Here is an 18,240-nt window from a genome sequence, read left to right on the forward strand (position 1 = left end):
AGGCTACATAATGATGTCAGATGTTCCATGGGAATTATTATAGGATTTTATGAGAAGAATTGGTCATTTGTCTTTTTCCAATAGCGCTGTGGAGGATTTTAAAAGGCTCATAGTTTACAACTCAACCAACAAAATAATCAGCAGACTATTTGAGATTTTATCAGGCACTTGTTTTATTGAAGGTGTTATCGTTAGTTATTACCATTTACTGTTATTAATATCCTGTTCGCTTATTGCTCAGCATACCATGACTTCATTTACTTCAATGCCCATAGTTCCTCGCTCTCGTGTAATAAGTACTGCATTGAAACGTTGCAAAAGCATATTAAGGGGGAAATGTTTCTTCATGTCTCATTAGACTACGATAGACATTCTTCTATTACAGTGCTACGTCACAGTTTACGTCCTCGTGAGAAAGATCAGACGCCCATTCAGCCAAGGAGCATGAAGTTTCTCTTCTCACCCCTCCTCCTTTCTAGGAGCCCATTCCCCCTTACTTTTCCTCTGCTGCAGCCTCCTCCTCCTCCTCTCTCTGCTCAGTCCTGTTGAGGAGGCGCAGAGGTGAAAAAACTGGTTTCCCTCCACTGCAGCTTCACCCCCACCGTTTTCTTTCCCTTTGGCTTCCAGCAGCGCAGGAGCTCCACACTCCGAGCCATGCCGACCGCTCACCGCGCCCAGTCTCAGCCACAAACCCAGCCGCAGTCATGGTGAAGAAATCAGCCAACGGCGAGGTCTACCCGCCTCCAGCCGGGGAGCGGAGGCTGAAGGTGGGCTTCGTGGGGCTGGAGCCCGGCGCCGCGGACACTGGCCGAGACGGGACGCTGCTGATCGGCAACGCGGAGGGCTCTAAACGCGGGGGGATCCTGTGCAAAACGCGCTCGGGCGGCGGCAGAGCGCACAAGAGGAACGCCGGTTACCGGAGACTGCAGAATTTCCTCTACAACGCGCTCGAGAGGCCGCGCGGCTGGGCGTTCGTTTACCACGCTTACGTGTGAGTAGACTGGGGGGGGGTCTTCACTGACTGAGCGAGACTTTTACCCACCCTTAGAAGGGAAACTTTGCAGTCTCTGACGCAGAATAGGGTTCAGTCCGTTAGTGGTCCAAAGAGCGTTTTGGAGTTTTAGCAGCAGTTTTTAGGATTTTAAGTGTTAATGTAATCTCAAATCATTTATACTGTAACGTCATCTAACTTTATTGATTTTCAGTGGAGGATCTATCTCTCCATCTGTCTGTCTATCCATCCATCCATCCATCCATCTATCATCCATCCAGTCGTGGCTTGTAACAGCTGCTTCCAGCACCTGTAGTTCAGCTCCGTTCTTGTATGGAATGGAAGTTGATCGCCTGGGAGGTGTCCAGACTCCCTCTTGTGTCCAGACTCTCGTTAACGCCTCGTGAATAGAACAGATCGATATGGAGCTTTTCTAAAGACGCTCGTCATACAGAGGAGAGCAAACCGCAGAGCTGTTGCTCAGACGTGCCGTCTATTCGAGGCACTGCTCTGTATGAGGAAGGTGTGTTCAGCACGCTGGACAGCTCTCGCGCTGCGGCACGCCGTCCGCTCCCATTCACTCCAAACGCGCCCAGAGCAGAGGATTCTCTCTCAGCCTGCTCTCTAACACAGGCTCTCAGACACAGCACTGCAGATGCTGCACACACCGCCTGCTGCGCCGCATCTAATGCTGCCTCTGCTCGTTGGCCATGTCGAGGCTGGTGTAGATGTTCGGTTGTGCTGGGTTTGGAATTCTAAACACAACCAGCAGTCATGGGCAATGCTTCCTCTGTGTGCTCTGTATATGAAGCTAAATCTGTCTGTCCTGATGATGTCAGAGAAAAAGTAATGCGCTGAATGTACCTGAGACAAAATGTGTTGCATCAGTTCAGCTTCAGCTTCCGGTTTACTTACTTTTTATGTGGTTTATTTTATTAACATGGAAATGATGTACACTTCTGAATCACATACATTCAGAGCAGTATTAGGAAGGACCTGATCAGCTGCAAGACCTCACATGAGTAGTGTGGACCTTTATGTCCCAAAGAACATTATGTAAATGAGAACATTAGATCTGGCCTGCCTGAAAGTTGCCCTGATCTTACCAACTCGCAAACTGAGAGAACAAGCATATTTGTATATTATATATAGCTCCTCATATTCCTACTTCACTCTTACCATTGAATTTAAAATTGATTTTAGTAAGAAAATATGTTGCAATATATTGTAAAATACCTTTTAAAAAGCCTACCTTCCTTCTTTATTTGTACATCGTTGTCTTTTTTCACCCACCACAAATTTTGCACCCCAGGACAAGACGTTTTGGCACCCCTGTCCCAAAGGGTTTTAACCTGCTGTTCATCACAATTTCCTTTTTCCCCCTCTCATAACTGCATATGTTACATATTGTACTGCGCAAAGGGCAGAAACCACTTTTTATTCAATCCACTCTTCACGTAAAAAAGCAGGAAACATTCCACCCCAAAAAAGTCATTTTTCTCAGTATTTGGTGAGTCCACCATTTGCCTTTATTACAGCTTTCTTTCTTCCTGGAAGAAATTTGTTCCACACCTCCAAGTTCAGTCTTCGAAGTTGGTTGTATTTTCTGCTTCTCGCAATCCAAGTAATCCCAAACATGTTCACATGTCATATATATGTTTTGAATGAACAAAAACAATGAAAGCACTTTGTGATAATCAACTGTGGAAACACTTAATACACTTAGTTAAAGGGGTTAACATTATAAAAGAATGATATAAAGAAATTAGGAAATGAGTGTTATTTTGTTGGACTAATGTTCTGTAATGGTAGAAGTATGAGAGATTGATCACTCCATATGGAGACAGTCAGTGAGCAGAGGTCTGTAAATAGATCCCAATCTCCTCCAAGCATGCAAAGCCATTGTAAAACCACTGAAAGTGGAAGGTGCTGAAAAAATCTAGAGCTTTCCATTAGCTCCAGCCTCCATTAAATCTGCTATGAGGAGACACTCAACCAGCCTGAAATGATAGAACAGCATGGCCCTCATCAAAGCTGAAATGCAAGGCCTTTTAATAGGACTGCTACAGTTCCAGATTGCTTTCAGAGTATTTCTCCTCTCTGGACATGTTCTGAACATACTCTCTGTCGTCTGGCTGATGTATTATTTATATGTTCACCAAGCCTGGCTTGATCTTTTTAGGGCCTTGCTCTCCTTCCATTCTGTGAAGTATGCTGACTTTGGCCTCTTACTCTTCTGATGGTTTCTTTTTTTCTATCTTGCTCTTAAACTTCCACTGCTGTGGTAGCACTCTGTGTGCACCACAGGCACACTTTTGTGTAAGTCTATAGTAAAAGGAAATGCTGGCTAAAGAGAGCTGTTTTTGTGCAGTAAGCTCTAGTTACTTTGATGGAGTATTTTGTATTGACTGTTTTGTGTGTGAGCTAAAATCTCTGAATGCAAATGCAGCAACTAAGGAAAAAGTATATGATCCACAACATATAAAACTATCCTGCATCCTTAAAAAAGTAAACAGCTCTTGGCTTGAACACACATTTGCAAGAAAATACTTTTAACTGGTATACAGAACCTTTCCATTAGGAGGAGGTTCTTTCAACATTAAAAAGCTTTAAAGAACTAGTCTTGCTTTAGGAAACCAGAAGTGGTTATTTTATGGCATCACTACAAAGGACTCTCATTTTGACAGTGTAGAATGTATAGAGTGTTTTAAATGCTGCAATGTAGTGAGGAACAGCACGATACATGTTACTGAATGTTAATGGGCAGCATGTAAGTGTTCAGTGAGAGTTCCTTTTCTTCAGGTCATCTGTCTGTGTTCAAGCCTAATTCAGGAGCATCTTGCTGACTGGGATGAACAAGGCAAATCACTTAGTCGTTATTTGCTGCTGAGTCAAAGCCTTTCTCCTTTGGGCTCAAGAACGTTCCTTTGCTGTCTCTCTGCTTGACAGACTGCTTTTTCTCAGCCTAACAAATTTCAGATTGCTTTGCGTCCACTGCCAACACCAAATGCAGCCAATAAGCCTGGCAGAAAGAGCCAAATTGATATTTGTTTTATAGATGCAAGGCAAGCATCTCTCTTAATTTTGATTTCTTTTGAGGTAGCTGATAGAGCTACAGGCAGCAACATAACACACTGAAACCCAACCTAGCAAGAATGTACTGTACGGTGCACTGAGTTGCCAGTTTATTAAAAGCACATGTTTTATTCCTACACTTACTGGCTATTTTATCTGAAATTATTGCCATACATTGCAATTCTTCAGTGCTATCAATCCCATCTGCCAATTAAAAGGGGCTGATGTAGGACCCCCACAGACTACATATTAATGGCTTTAAGCAACATGGCAGCAGGGTGTGGCATCCAGAAAAAACTACTACAACAAAAACACTAGTCTGAGGTAGCCACTAAACCCTGAGATTTAAGTGAGTTAATTTTATATTTCTCTAATAGGCTCATTTAGAGATTTTACTCTCAATAGCGACTATTCCTTCAATAAATTCAGTGCAAATCTTTCAAAGACACTGGTTAATTTTGTATATTTTTATATTTGTCTTAAGAGAATTCACTCCACCATCACGGTAAAGTGACTGATTTCTGCAGCTACGGTATTAATGCAGGTATATCTTCAGTCAGCATATTCAGCTCTACAACCACTGATGCTTACAAAATGCACCTATTTAGCAGATATTCCTCCAAAAATGCCTAATGCGTAAAGGTTCAAGGTAGACGCATCTAATGAACTGGCAGTCCAGTGTATTATCTTATGTGCTAAGAAATTATATTGACTGCAATGTTTTCTGTTCTACTTTACCCCATTTAACTCCAAGGAATTTAACATTTTCCAGACTTTCATTCCTCTCCTTCCATTCCTCTTTCTATTGCTATATTATATCATATATAATATGCCATTCTTTTCAGGCTTTTCAAGCTCTGTGCAATAGAAAGGCAATTACTGCGTCTCTTGGGATAATATCTCATGGTCTATCTGTTTTCCGCCCACATTCTCCTCTTGAGAAACGTAAATAAGTCTCATTGCAGTTCGCCTCCATCCTTTTCATGGTTGAGTGCTCTCAGGTCACTATGTGCCAGCTCTCTCTTTGGATCTTTCCTCTTGGACCCATGCCTTAGTGCTTTTCAACCCTGGGCAGTTCTGGGCATTCCTCTGTGGGCAGTTCCTCTTATGCAGAGTTTTAGGCTTGATAAATTATAGCCAAGGTAGTTTTACTGCCTGTTGTGGCTGTAGTCATGTACCAAAATGATAATTTAGTGTAAAAATCTCATTTACAGAATATTCCCCTTAACCCAAATGTAGTAACTCAGTAAATACATGTTTGATTGCTTAGGCTGGCTTAAGTCCATTTGTGCTTGAGACAGTTTGAGGCAAGTAAGGTTTTAAGCATGTAATCTGCACATGAAAATTTGCGGGGCAGGTCCAATGGCATCATTCTTTGGAAAGGTATTTTTAGTGACTTTACCATGGAAATTTTGGTAGCTCCTGGTGCGCTAACCTACATTACAGTGAAATTATGTAGTTCATTGAGTTCAATGGCTATCCAAATACAAGTCATGTCCATGTAGTGTTTTCAAGGTATTTTGATTTATTTATTACAAATGTATTTCTGACCATACTAAGGTCAAACATTTAATGTGTATGAAATTTGGCAGAAATCTTCTTTTGAAGTCCACTTTACCCATCATTTGAGTTCTACTGGCTTCAAAATGGTGCACTGTGCTTGGACCCCAATTGCTATTTGCGATATAATTTTCTAGCTTATTGTCCTGCTTGAACTCAACGATCATTTACACATATGGCTTTTTATGCTGACTGTTACTGAAGACATTCTCTTTCAGAAGACCCCTTTCCCAAAATTAAAAACTCATAAAATCTATGCAATTCGCATGGACATTCATCACTCAAAAAGTGATGTTTGCATGTATGACAATGCTAATTGGTAGTGTTTTGAACGAAAACTACATCCTGAACTATCGCTTTAAACTGATCTGAGCTGAGCAGAAAAACACAGCAAACCATGCTGCACATTTGACTCTTATATAAGCACTAATCAGTGACAGTGCAGACTTCAGTCGTAAGCATTGTTATTATGTTTTCAAAGCAAGCATTGATATTTTTAGGCCACGTTGTAGTCTGCACTGGTTTAAAGATGTTGTAAAGCCTAGCGTTCTTGCTCTCAGACACTATACACCTCTTTCTGAGAAATGAAGTATCACCTCTCATGAAGTGCTGCCAAGTTCCTGTAAGCTATGAGTACTTCATCACAGGAGGAAAACATCAGCTTCTCTTTCTCCCTCTTAAATCCACATATACACCACACACACAGATTTGTTCTTATACATGTCCTCTCTCTTTTCATATGTATATATATATATATATATATATATATATATATATATATATATATATATATATATATATATAAACCCTCTCACTATATAAAAATACTTCCTGTATGTGCTGCACATTTTGTAAAATGCACTACCAAGATGAGTATTTAAAAAGACTGTCTTGCAAGGGTTCTTTGGAAAAGTGATTTGCTTGCTTCAAGTGTTCTCTGCATGGTGCAATTAGTCTTCAGATTGTAGGTATATAACAATAGAAGCAAATTTTTTGGAGCTACATAGAACCCTTTTCAAAAGGGTTCAATACAGAACCACATTTAACACATTCTCCATCAAGCTGAAGAACGATTTCACAATGCAAAGAACCATTTAAGTATGCAAATTGCTCTTTGACTGTTCATTGGTCTATATAGAATCCTTTTTTTTGAAGAACCATTAAAGCACCATCTTTTTAAAGACTGTAGCTGTCAGATGAACACCAAGCTTTGTTCAGTTTATTATTTTTTGCACCAATAGAAAAAAGCAGGTATACTTTACATTTTGAGAATATTTCACGGTGAATGAACCAACAGAAATGGTTCAAAACGTGTTATAAAAAGATCTTGTTACTGTACCTTTAAGTAAGTGTTTTCAAGATTTTTTTTTCCTTCTTCTGAAAAGTTATATCTTGGAGAAATGTTTGTTCTAATAGAGATGACATGTATGGAACTCTCTATTTGTAATAATAATAGATGTATTACACAAATTTCACTATCAGTAATCATTATATGTTCCATGTGTCCAGTGTAAGACCAGAAACCCTAACCTTAAGATTAACGTCAGTAACCAAAAACAAAAGCAGTTTATAAAGTCAGAACATTTTTTGTACTCAAAAGCCAACTCAGAAACGCACATTGAGGGTAGCTCAGTTGGCAAAGATATGATGGCTTAGACTATATGAACAACACTGCCATCAGTTTTCATTGCCTGCCTCTAATCACCGGCCTTAACTCATTTCAGCAGTGTTTCTTCCCCTCTCTGAATATTCCATTTCTCAAAGGTTAATTTCATTTGTGACAGCAGATATGAATACTCGGGACAGCTGAAGTGTACGTCACGGGGGGTTTGTACTATCATCCTGGCAACTCCTCAATAATTTAAGAGCAATCCTCACAAAGGATTAGCTTTTATGAGAGGGGAGATTTTGGAAGTGTATAATAGCATAATGACATTAAAATCATTACAGCCTGTCTGCTCCTTTACAATCTTCCCCAACCTGTCTAAATGAATGGCTGGTGCATTATGCAGCAGAGATGCATGTGCAGATTTGCTTGAATGTTCTCAGGCTTGTCTTTGTGAGGATAAATACTGCAGCAAACAGATGGAGGAAAGGCTTAGATTTATGAGACAGGCTTTGCACAATGCTTCGGTGAGAAACTGCAGATTTGCACAAGCTGAGGCCTGTAGACTGTCTAATCGATACAATATAATTGGCTAACTGAAGGCACCATGGCAATGAAAGAACGATACAAATGTATCATAAAATAGAATAAAATAGGGTGAACTAGAAAAAATATATAAAGCAGTGCTATATTATACACATATACATATTAAACGTATACTATATAGGTTTAATATGTGAATTGACAATGTTTCCTGTTCAACTTTAACCCATTTAAGGAGTGGTGGATGACTCAATCTGGCTTACATGACTCAATCCATAAAACCATCATAATGTTGATTGTAGTTATAATGTGAATAAGCCTTAAGATTAAAAACAGAATGATAAGATGGACAGCACAGGATTAAATGAGAAATAACACATTAACTTGGCAGATCAGTTGTTGAACCTGTTACAATGTTGAAAATTATAATATTGTGTATACAGAAGTACAAAAATAAAATGGAGTAGAGTAGAATGTTTGTATTCTCATTTTCAGCGTGATTTAGAGTGTAACTTACTGGGTTTGATTCTTATATAGAATATTTTGCCTCATATATATGGGAAAAATTAAAGAATAAAAAACATATTTAAGATATTTATTCATATGAATGCCATCCAAAAAGGTAAAACATTGCCTTTTTTATTTAAACATAGGTTTGTGTAAAGAGATTATTATTGGTTCTTTGTGAATTTGTCACATAAAGGGGTGGGCTGCTGTACTCACATGATGTAAAAAAATTAAAAAATGGAGATGGTTATTTTTTGCACAGTGATATGTTTATAGGAATAAATGCGTTAAACTGTACATATATAAACTGTTTGTGCTAAAAAGCCAAGGTCAAGTGACAGAAATCCTGCATAGGTAATACAGCAGCATAGCAGTGGTTTTGAGCAATAATGCAATTGTCAGCAGCATCACTGCAGCAGCAGTTTGAGACAAATGCAGTATTGATAATGGAGCAGCATGCTACTGCATTCTGACTCTCTTCAGTCCAGCAGCCCCTTCTGAAATCACAGTTTTTAGGCTTTGGTGTGTCATTATGCTCTTAAAGCAAATCAGCTATTCTACCACCTCTCAACTGCTCTTTCAACAGTCTCTCTCTCCTCTCTCTCTCACTCACCCTCCCCATTCTCACCATTTGAATGAAGACTCTGTCTGGATCTCTCTGAGGTCTCATTCCTTTTAGCCTTACTGCCTCTCTAACAGTTCACTGTAGGTCACCTTCCAGTCCAAACACACTGCCAAGTATGTCTTTATGGAACAACTGTAAGGATTCAGTGATGGATCCTAAAGGGGCCTAACTCTTTTTATCCATTAGACTAGAACAATCACAGACAGTAGGCTACTGTGCAAAAATCTTAGGCCTCTTGTGTTTGTGCTCAAAAAACTAACTTTATAAATAAAAATTGATACAATGAGTTGTAATTACAGTCCGATACATGGTTTGGCTAATAATCTTCATTAAGTGTGTCAAGTGTGCTAGAGATAGATTGGACCCCTGAGGCTGTATTAGAAAAAAAAAATCTTTGTTTGCTGGAGGTCATTTTGCCTGGCTCTGGCAGTGCTCTGCTTTGCTTGTCTTAAGTTAAGCTCTGACAGGTCAAGATGACTGCTGCACCATTTTACTTTCCCAAAACGCTTTAGCTAAGCACGCTAACATTATTTCTCTTAATGAACAGGCACATGTTCAGTCTCCTCATTGTTCACCACCTGTAACGTAGGAGGCATTGGGGCAGGATGCAAGTGTGAGTTGCTTTTATTAAAACACAATTCAGAGTGCAAAAACACAGGGGTGAATGGAACAGATAAATCCATTACAAGGCAAAAGAATGTAAACAAGAACTAAACAAGAAGCAAAACCAACAATGAGGGGAAAACAAGCAACAGGATATATAAACACACAATGCAAGACCAAAGGGCTGAGCAAACACAGCGGTATAAATACTAACAAAACAAGAAACACCTGAGACCAATGAGAGGGCGGGACTGGGAGACAAAGAACAGGTGAAGACAGGGGAGGAGCCAACATGACAACAAAAACAAATATCAAAAGAAAACAAAGGCACATGGCAGGTAATCAAAAAACACAGCACTAGGAAACAAACAACAAAAAAAAAAGGCAAAGACCAGGACAAAGAGTGAACAGATGTAACAGAAGCCCCCCTCTAATGCGCAGCTCCTGAGGGGCGAAAATGAACACCAAGGGAGCTGGCTCAGAGGGGGAGGCTGAAAACAAGAGCTGGACAAGAGGCTGACCTAAGAAACTTGACAGAGGAAAGCACAGGACACTAAGACTGGACATGAGACTAGACAAAGGGCTGGACGAAAGACTGGACATTGGACTGAACATGGGACAGGGCAGGAAATGGGACAAAGGACGGGACGGGATATGGATTATGAGGCTGGACAGGAGACAAAACGTGAGGCGGGACTACGGGCTGGACAGAAGAGGAAACATGACAAGACTGGACACATGATTTTAAAAGGAAGTGGAATGAGAACAGGAGACTGGACTGGAGATGAGATAAGAGGGAGAACTGAAGATTGGACTGGAGAACAAAGAGGAAACCGGACCCGAGGACAGTAGACAAGACAGGAGGCTGAGCTGGAGACTGGTCAAAAGATGGGATAAAGGACTGGACTAGAGACTGGACAGACAGGTGACTGGACAAAAGACTGGGTAGGAGGCTGGACAAATGGCAGAACAGGAGAGGAATTAAACAGACATGGCGTAAACATAAACAGGAATGGGTACCAAAAGACCAGACACAAAAACAGGAACACTGATGGAGACTGGTACAGGGATATACATGGTGATATGGACAGAAACAAAACTATGGAGTAGAGATTGGGCAAACACAGAATTGAGGTCAGCCTGAGTAGAGACCTGGAAATGTGATCTGGCAGGGAACTGAAAAATGGCTGAGCAGGTACTGGAACAGGACATGGAGGCTGACCTTGGAACATGGCATGAAGCTGAAGCGGGAGCAGGAGCGGGTGCTGAGGGGCTGGTGCTGGAGCGGGAGTGGCCCTGGGAGCAGGAACGGGAATGGCGCCCTCGGGTGCAGGATGTGCCTGCAGAGGCGCCCTCGGCGGCAGGCGGGCCTGCAGTGGGGCCCTCGGGGGCAGGCGGGCCTGCAGCGGCACCCTCAGGGGCAGGCGGGCCTGCAGCAGCGCCCTCGGCGGCAGGTGGGCCTGCAGCAGCGCCCTCGGCGGCAGGCCTCAAGAAGTAGCATCTTGCATAATAACTGACAAAATCGTTCTTGCCTCTTTAGCCCTTCTCTCGAGCGCAATACCAGCCCACTCTTGCGTCTTGCCTCTAAGAAAAGTCCATAAAAACAAAACTTTTACAATGTCCAGTGGAGGAGGACATGATAAAACCGTGCCATCTTCACCATAATACTCACTATGGGTAGCCATCAACAAAGAAAGGAGAATAGATTCCCCAGACAGGAGAGCAGAGAGTAATTATCCCAGATATTTAAGTTCTCCCTCTTGGGAGAGAACAACACTTGTTGCATCCTTGTTCGGTCTTGCATTCTGTAACATAGGAGGCATTGGGGCAGGATGCGAGTTGCTTTCATTAAAACACAATTCAGAGTGCAAAAACACAGGGGCAGATGTGAGTGTACAGATGAATCCATTACAAGGCAAAACAAACAAGAACTAAACAAGAAACAAAACCAACAATGAGGGGAAAACAAGCAACAGGATATATAAACACACAATGCAAGACCAAAGGACTGAGCAAACACAGCGGTATAAATACTAACAAAACGAGAAACACCTGAGACCAATGAGAAGGCGGGACTGGGAGACAAAGAACAGGTGAAGACAGGGCAGGACAGGGGAGGAGCCAACATGACAACAAAAGCACATGTCAAAAGAAAACAAAGGGGCATGGCAGGTAAACAAAAACACAGCACTAGGAAACAAACAACAAAAAAAAGGCAAACAAAGACCAGGACAGAGTGAACAGATGTAACAGATGCCCCCCTCTAATGCGCAGCTCCTAAGGGGCGAAAAGGAACACCAAGGGAGCTGGCTCAGAGGGGGAGGCTGAAAACAAGAGCTGGACATGAAGCTGGACAGGAGACAAAACGTGAGGCGGGACTACGGGCTGGACAGAAGAGGAAACATGACAAGACTGGACAAATGATTTTAAAAGGAAGTGGAATGAGAACAGGAGACTGGACTGATATTGAAGAACAGGAGACTGATATTATACAGCAAAGACACACTTACCCCAATATTACATTTTTCTTTGCTGCACAGCTATCAATCATGGTGAAGACACTTGCTCTTATTTTCTGAAAGAGCAAAAATCTGTCTAAAAGCTGTAAACAGACCATTAAGAGAGGTGTCTGGTCATTCCTCACCATTAAACTGCAAACTCGATGATACTTACCAGACTACTGTGTTAGTCCAAAGGTGCAGTTTAAATATATCTCCTCAGGAGGGTTTGCAGGGCTTTATGCGAATACTAGTAACTGCGCATTCACGCGCCGAATCCAGCTCAGCACCGACTACTGCGCTGTGCTGAAGCGCGCGCTCATTTCAAATTCAAATTTCAACGGAAAAGCGGATCAGCCCGAGTCCAGTCCAACGGTCATTCGGACCGCTATGGTGAAACGTTTAGCTGCTTTTATTCATAGGATTATTTAATATTCCACTGCGTGCTTTTATTGCGCGTGTAATGACTAAGTGTGACGCTATTAACTAACGCTATGATAATTAACTTCAGCTTTTGTCAGTTTATCGCGACCTAGTATCAATTTCAGTTGACTCATTAGTTAGCGCTAGCTAGCCGTAACGACACTATTCCGCGAGGAAACGGTTAGCTAACGTTAGCTCGCTAAGATTGGAGTTAGCTGTGATATTACTTGAGGCGTTTAAGTTACAGCGCGGTGGCAGCAAGTAAATCTCAACTATTGAGCGGTGACGTTACAGGGGAGTTCCACCGACTTTTCAAAATTTTACCATAATTTTATTGTGATTCAGTGTCATTCAGAGTCGTTTGATATAACATGGTTTGCCGTAAGGAAAGTTACAGAAAGGTAACGTTACAGTAGAACAGATGTGATGGCTGTACCTGCCCTGCAGCTTTTATTTAATAAACAAAAGTGTAATTTGTTATTATTAATGTTATACCAGTATATATATATATATATCAGTTTAGAGAATAACCATCATCTGAAAACTGTTATTTTTAACGGTTCATGTCATTTTCTACATACTCTCATTCATTCCTTCAGCTAGCAGCTAATGGAAAGGAATGCTGATCCCCATTAAAAGGGGAATTCTGCTGGTTGATATGTAAGCAAAGTCATTCAGAGCGGTTTGATGTGGTAAGAGCAGCGTACAGAGTCAGATTTGTTTACAGTGGTGGTGATGGAAACAAAGCAGCCAACGGTTACATTTTTGTTAGAGTCAGATTCCAGAGGACTTGGCCTGCTGTGTGTGTGTGTGTGTGTGTGTGTGTGTGTGTTTTGTGTTTAACACAAAAGCTAACCTAGCTGCTTAGTTATAACTGTTTATCTTGAAAGTGAGGCAGAACCGCGTTCATTCTGTAGTGTAAGTTAAACTGCAAATCTGGCAACCCTGAGTGAACTGGGGAAACAAAGGAGTTTAAATGGAAAGTCTTGCAAAATAAAAAACATGTGCAAACAGCAAAGCTAAATGTATTCATGCATGTGGCGCGTGCCCAGCAATACACTTTGTGCGCGCGCCCACGTAAACCAATACTGATTAACGTAGGAGCGACTTAAAGCAGCAATCAGCAGTGCAGTTTCTTTTACAACAACGTTTTGTTAGCGCTGTGAGTTATTTAAGCTTATCATGCTCATGTTTACTTTGTCTCAGGGGCAGGGCTGTTTGTGGTTTACTGTGTTTGGGTTTATCATGGTATCCACAGTACGGCAAAATTCATATCATCCATCCATCCATCCATCCATCCTCAAAGCCGCTTCTCCATCTAGGCCTATCCCAGGCCTTCTAAGCCTATCCCAGCAGTCTTCAGGCAGAAGGCAGGATACACCCTGGACAGGTCACCAGTCCATCACAGGGCAGACAGACAGACACAGACAGTCACTCACACAGTCACACGTAGGGGCAATGTAGCACGTCCAATTGGCCTGACTGCATGTCTTTGGGAGGAAACCGGAGAACCCGGAGGAAACCCATGCAGACATGGGGAGAACATGCAAACTCCACACAGAGAGGACCCTGGTCGCCCAGCCGGGGAATTGAACCCAGGCCCTCCTTGCTGTGAGGCAACAGCGCTACCCACCATGCCACCGTAGGTTATATCGCCCACCCTGTCGGCAGGTCGTTTTGAAAGACGTGAAATGCGTAATGTTAAATATCAAGTGTCAAGTATCCAAATCCTAGATAAGTTAGCTTTAAGGCCATTTCTAGTCTTTAATTTTGTATTAAATTTGTTTTAATTTAAAAAATTTTTAGAACTACTTTATAAAAATGGAACCAAAACACTAAACTGAGCTATTATTCTATCTCTGAAGTGAATTAAAATGTAACGTTTTCAGATGCAGTTTATTATATTCATCGCCTGCTGCTCATCCTCTAAACATGGGTGTAGCTTATATGCTGAAAGCCTATCAGTCCGTCGTCAGCCATTCATAACAATCATTAACAGTAATGAAAGACAGGCTATGCATCTTCCTTAATGACAGAGCAAACACTGAATAACTACTTTTAGGTGACCTGCTATAGCAATACAATTAATTAAATATAGAGTCTCTTGGATGCAGGGTCAGAGAAGTGCAGTCAGTGTATGTTTTTTAAATTTTTAATTCAAATAAATAAACAGTGACAGAACAAGTATGTGAACCTGTTTCTCACGGATAGCTTGGCTGACCTTTGCCCAGTACTGCGCATATCCAATGGCTTTATAGGAATATGGAGCATCAAGGTGTGAAACTGGGCTGACTCTGGCACACATCTTGAATCTAAGATTGAATTTGAGAAACATCTTGTAGATTAATCAAACATAGACTTGGACCAGGTGACCAATTAATGGATAAAGTCATGTTTAATCTGAGTTATAAACTTGATTTGTCATTTGCTGTTTCAGCTTTCTGCTGGTGTTCTCCTGCCTTGTGCTCTCCGTGTTTTCTACTATAAAAGAGTTCAAAAAAAGCTCAGAGAGTGCCTTGTACATTCTGGTGAGTATCTAAAAATAGGCTTCATGAACAAAAAATGTCATTTTCCTGTAAGTGCCTTGAAGTTCAACATTCTAGTAGAGCGTGAACACTCACATATTAAATATCTTGCCATCTTTTCACACCTATTGATTGTAAGCAGATACCATATCACATTGTAACAAGTGGTGACATGGATAGGATATTGCATCTCAGCTGGTGTTAAATGGTGTGAACATGACACGATATGGATCCGTTTGGGTCTCTGCTGGCAGTGCTGTCCATCATGGTCTTACACTCTATACCACTTCAAACAGCTTTGTCAGTATACTATTATTTAGAAGAATAGACTATTTGAAAAGTGCTGCTGTGTATGTGCTACTAGTAGCTTACATTGTATAAAGTATATGGATGTATACACCTTTACCACTGACTTTATTAGAAACACCTACCATTCACTGGTGACATTATGACCTCCATTGTTTTATAGGTCCACCATAGAGGTGTACAGTTACTGGCTGTAGCCCTGCTGTTGCTGTGCATAGTTCATCAGCCCCCCTTTATCCCTTTCATCACTGGTCAATTTCTGCTCGCTGTTGGCCAGACATTGTGTGGTGGACCATTCTCAGCACAGCAGTGGCCTGTTATTAGCCTGTTATTTGCCTTATAGTACTGCCACTAAAAAAGAGCTGCAGGTTTTCATGTTCATTATAGTACGCCTTTACTCTCTTCAGGAAATAGTGACTATCGTAGTGTTTGGTGTGGAGTATATAGTGCGGATCTGGGCCGCTGGTTGCTGCTGTCGGTATAGAGGATGGAGAGGGAGGCTGAAGTTTGCCCGCAAGCCTTTCTGTGTTATAGGTAAGACCAGCTGCTGCAATGTCCCTGTGTGATATTCTTCTGTTCTAACTATGTCTCACTTCTGATCCCTCGCTCCCCTCATTTGCACTTTCTATCTCACTGTACTTCTTCCTTTTTTCTCTTATGCTTTTCTCTCTTGAGACAAGAGAAATGTGCCTTGCCTGCATTTTCAGGGTAATAAATGAGCAAAGTGGTTTGGCACACTCCAAATTGAGACAGTTGAGCTGTCAGTTTTGTAAGAAGCACAGCAGAATCAGGCTGGTATTTTGTCATCTACCTCTGAGCTGCTGCGTTTCTAATGCTGAAAATCTACAGTGGCTGTCAGACAGGTTTCAATCACAGCTTGCTTTCTGTTCATTATTTACTAAAAATGAGAGGGCCTGCCCATTGCATTTATGTGAAAAAATAGACAATATACTATATCTTACTGTATGCCTATGCACATGAAATGGTTTTGCCAAAAGCTTACTTCTCCCTGTGAGATCCACAATTGTGGCTTACATTTATTGTAATAACTATAGAGTATATATTTATTTATTAAAAAATTCCTGTTGCTGCTAAAATGTATGAGGGACCTTAATACGCAAGTAAATAAATACAGCTTAGAATGGAAAATTAGAGATATGATATATCAATTCATTACATTTTCCCTTTACCCTAAACATGTTTTACTGCCATGTTTGGTGTCCAAAGTTTACTGCTTTACCTGTTAATTTACTTCTTTATTCCTTATTAATAGGTATCATGCAAACAGAATGCATAAATCGTGACACATTTGGCTCAGACCAGGTTTTAAAAGGATCACAAATAGACTTGGTTGTATTCTTACTGATGCTGTATTACATACTGTTCTCCGTAAACATGGACAAAAAACAGTAGTGGCAGTCACTTGCAGGGAACAAACCTTTTATTTGTACTTTTATCCCTCTGAAGTTCATTTTTGTGCTTTAACTTTACTTTGATAACTTGTGTTAATTGGTTATTTATTGCTTGCATAAATTTTACTTTGTACTGAAAAAACATTTTATTATAGAAATCTTCAAACATAAGTGTAATATATATATTACATATACAGGGGTTGGACAATGAAACTGAAACACCTGTCATTTTAGTGTGGGAGGTTTCATGGCTAAATTGGACCAGCCTGGTGGCCAATCTTCATTAATTGCACATTGCACCAGTAAGAGCAAGGTGTGAAGGTTCAATTAGCAGGGTAAGAGCACAGGTTTGCTCAAAATATTGCAATGCACACAACATTATGGGTGACATACCAGAGTTCAAAAGAGGACAAATTGTTGGTGCACGTCTTGCTGGTGCATCTGTGACCAAGACAGCAAGTCTTTTTGATGTATCAAGAGCCACGGTATCCAGGGTAATGTCAGCATACCACCAAGAAGGACGAACCACATCCAACAGGATTAACTGTGGACGCAAGAGGAAGCTGTCTGAAAGGGATGTTCGGGTGCTAACCGGGATTGTATCCAAAAAACAAAACCGAATTAAATGTGCACCTCAACTCTACTGTTTCCACCAAAACTGTCCGTCGGGAGCTCCGCAGGGTCAATATACATGGCCGGGCTGCTATAGCCAAACCTTTGGTCACTCGTGCCACTGCCATACGTCGGTTTCAATGGTGCAAGGAGCACAAATCTTGGGCTGTGGACAATGTGAAACATGTATTCTTCTCTGATGAGTCCGCCTTTACTGTTTTCCCCACATCCGGGAGAGTTACGGTGTGGAGAAGCCCCAAAGAAGCGTACCACCCAGACTGTTGCATGCACAGAGTGAAGCATGGGGGTGGATCAGTGATGGTTTGGGCTGCCATATCATGGCATTCCCTTGGCCCAATACTTGTGCAAGAAGAATGGCTTAAAATCCCTCTAACCACTGTGCAGGACTTGTATATGTGTATTGTCATTCCCAAGATGAATTGACGCTGTATTGGCCACAAAAGGAGGCCCTACACCATACTAATAAATTATTGTGGTCTAAAACCAGGTGTTTTAGTTTCATTGTCCAACCCCTGTATGTCTGTTCTCTTCAGTAAAAGTTTTGAGCAACATTCTTATGATCACAGACAAAAAATGGAGAAAGTTTCCTTCAAAGCACCAGTGAGATGTGGTTCATATTTGGTGTCAACTCTTCTTGGTCATGATGGCCCTCGCCTGTTGCAATATGTGACCCTTTCTGCTCTTCTGCAGATATCATGGTACTGTTTGCCTCTGTGTCCGTTTTGGCGGCTGGCTCTCAGGGCAACGTCTTTGCCACCTCTGCTATACGCAGCTTGAGGTTTCTGCAGATTCTTCGTATGCTGCGCATGGACCGCCGAGCAGGAACATGGAAACTGCTGGGATCTGTAGTCTACGCACATAGCAAGGTGTGTGTGTGTGTGTGTGTGTGTGTGTGTGTGTGTGTGTGTGTGTGTGTGTGTGTGTGTGTGTGTG

At 41.4% G+C, this 18,240-nt stretch overlaps 1 protein-coding gene across 11 annotated transcripts in view; it reads left to right on the plus strand.

Moving 5' to 3' along the window:
* Window positions 1-295: 295 nt before the first annotated feature.
* kcnq2a (potassium voltage-gated channel, KQT-like subfamily, member 2a) overlaps window positions 296-18,240 on the plus strand; it is a 38,743-nt gene continuing 20,798 nt past the window's right edge. For 2 of the 11 annotated variants that reach the window (XR_005129807.1, XM_037535796.1), the window contains exons 1-4: window positions 298-991; window positions 14,869-14,959; window positions 15,670-15,796; window positions 17,998-18,173. Coding sequence is in view for 9 of the 11 variants with exons in the window: in XM_037535796.1 (XP_037391693.1) it covers window positions 705-991; window positions 14,869-14,959; window positions 15,670-15,796; window positions 17,998-18,173 (681 nt within the window). In the remaining 2 variants the exon portion in view is untranslated. Of the gene's footprint in view, window positions 992-14,868; window positions 14,960-15,669; window positions 15,797-17,997; window positions 18,174-18,240 lie in introns of all 11 variants that reach the window. The other 9 variants (XR_005129806.1, XM_037535792.1, XM_037535793.1 and 6 more) reach the window with 9 other exon arrangements.

This window comes from Pygocentrus nattereri, chromosome 28, assembly GCF_015220715.1.
Source record: "Pygocentrus nattereri isolate fPygNat1 chromosome 28, fPygNat1.pri, whole genome shotgun sequence".
Taxonomy (NCBI): domain Eukaryota; kingdom Metazoa; phylum Chordata; class Actinopteri; order Characiformes; family Serrasalmidae; genus Pygocentrus; species Pygocentrus nattereri.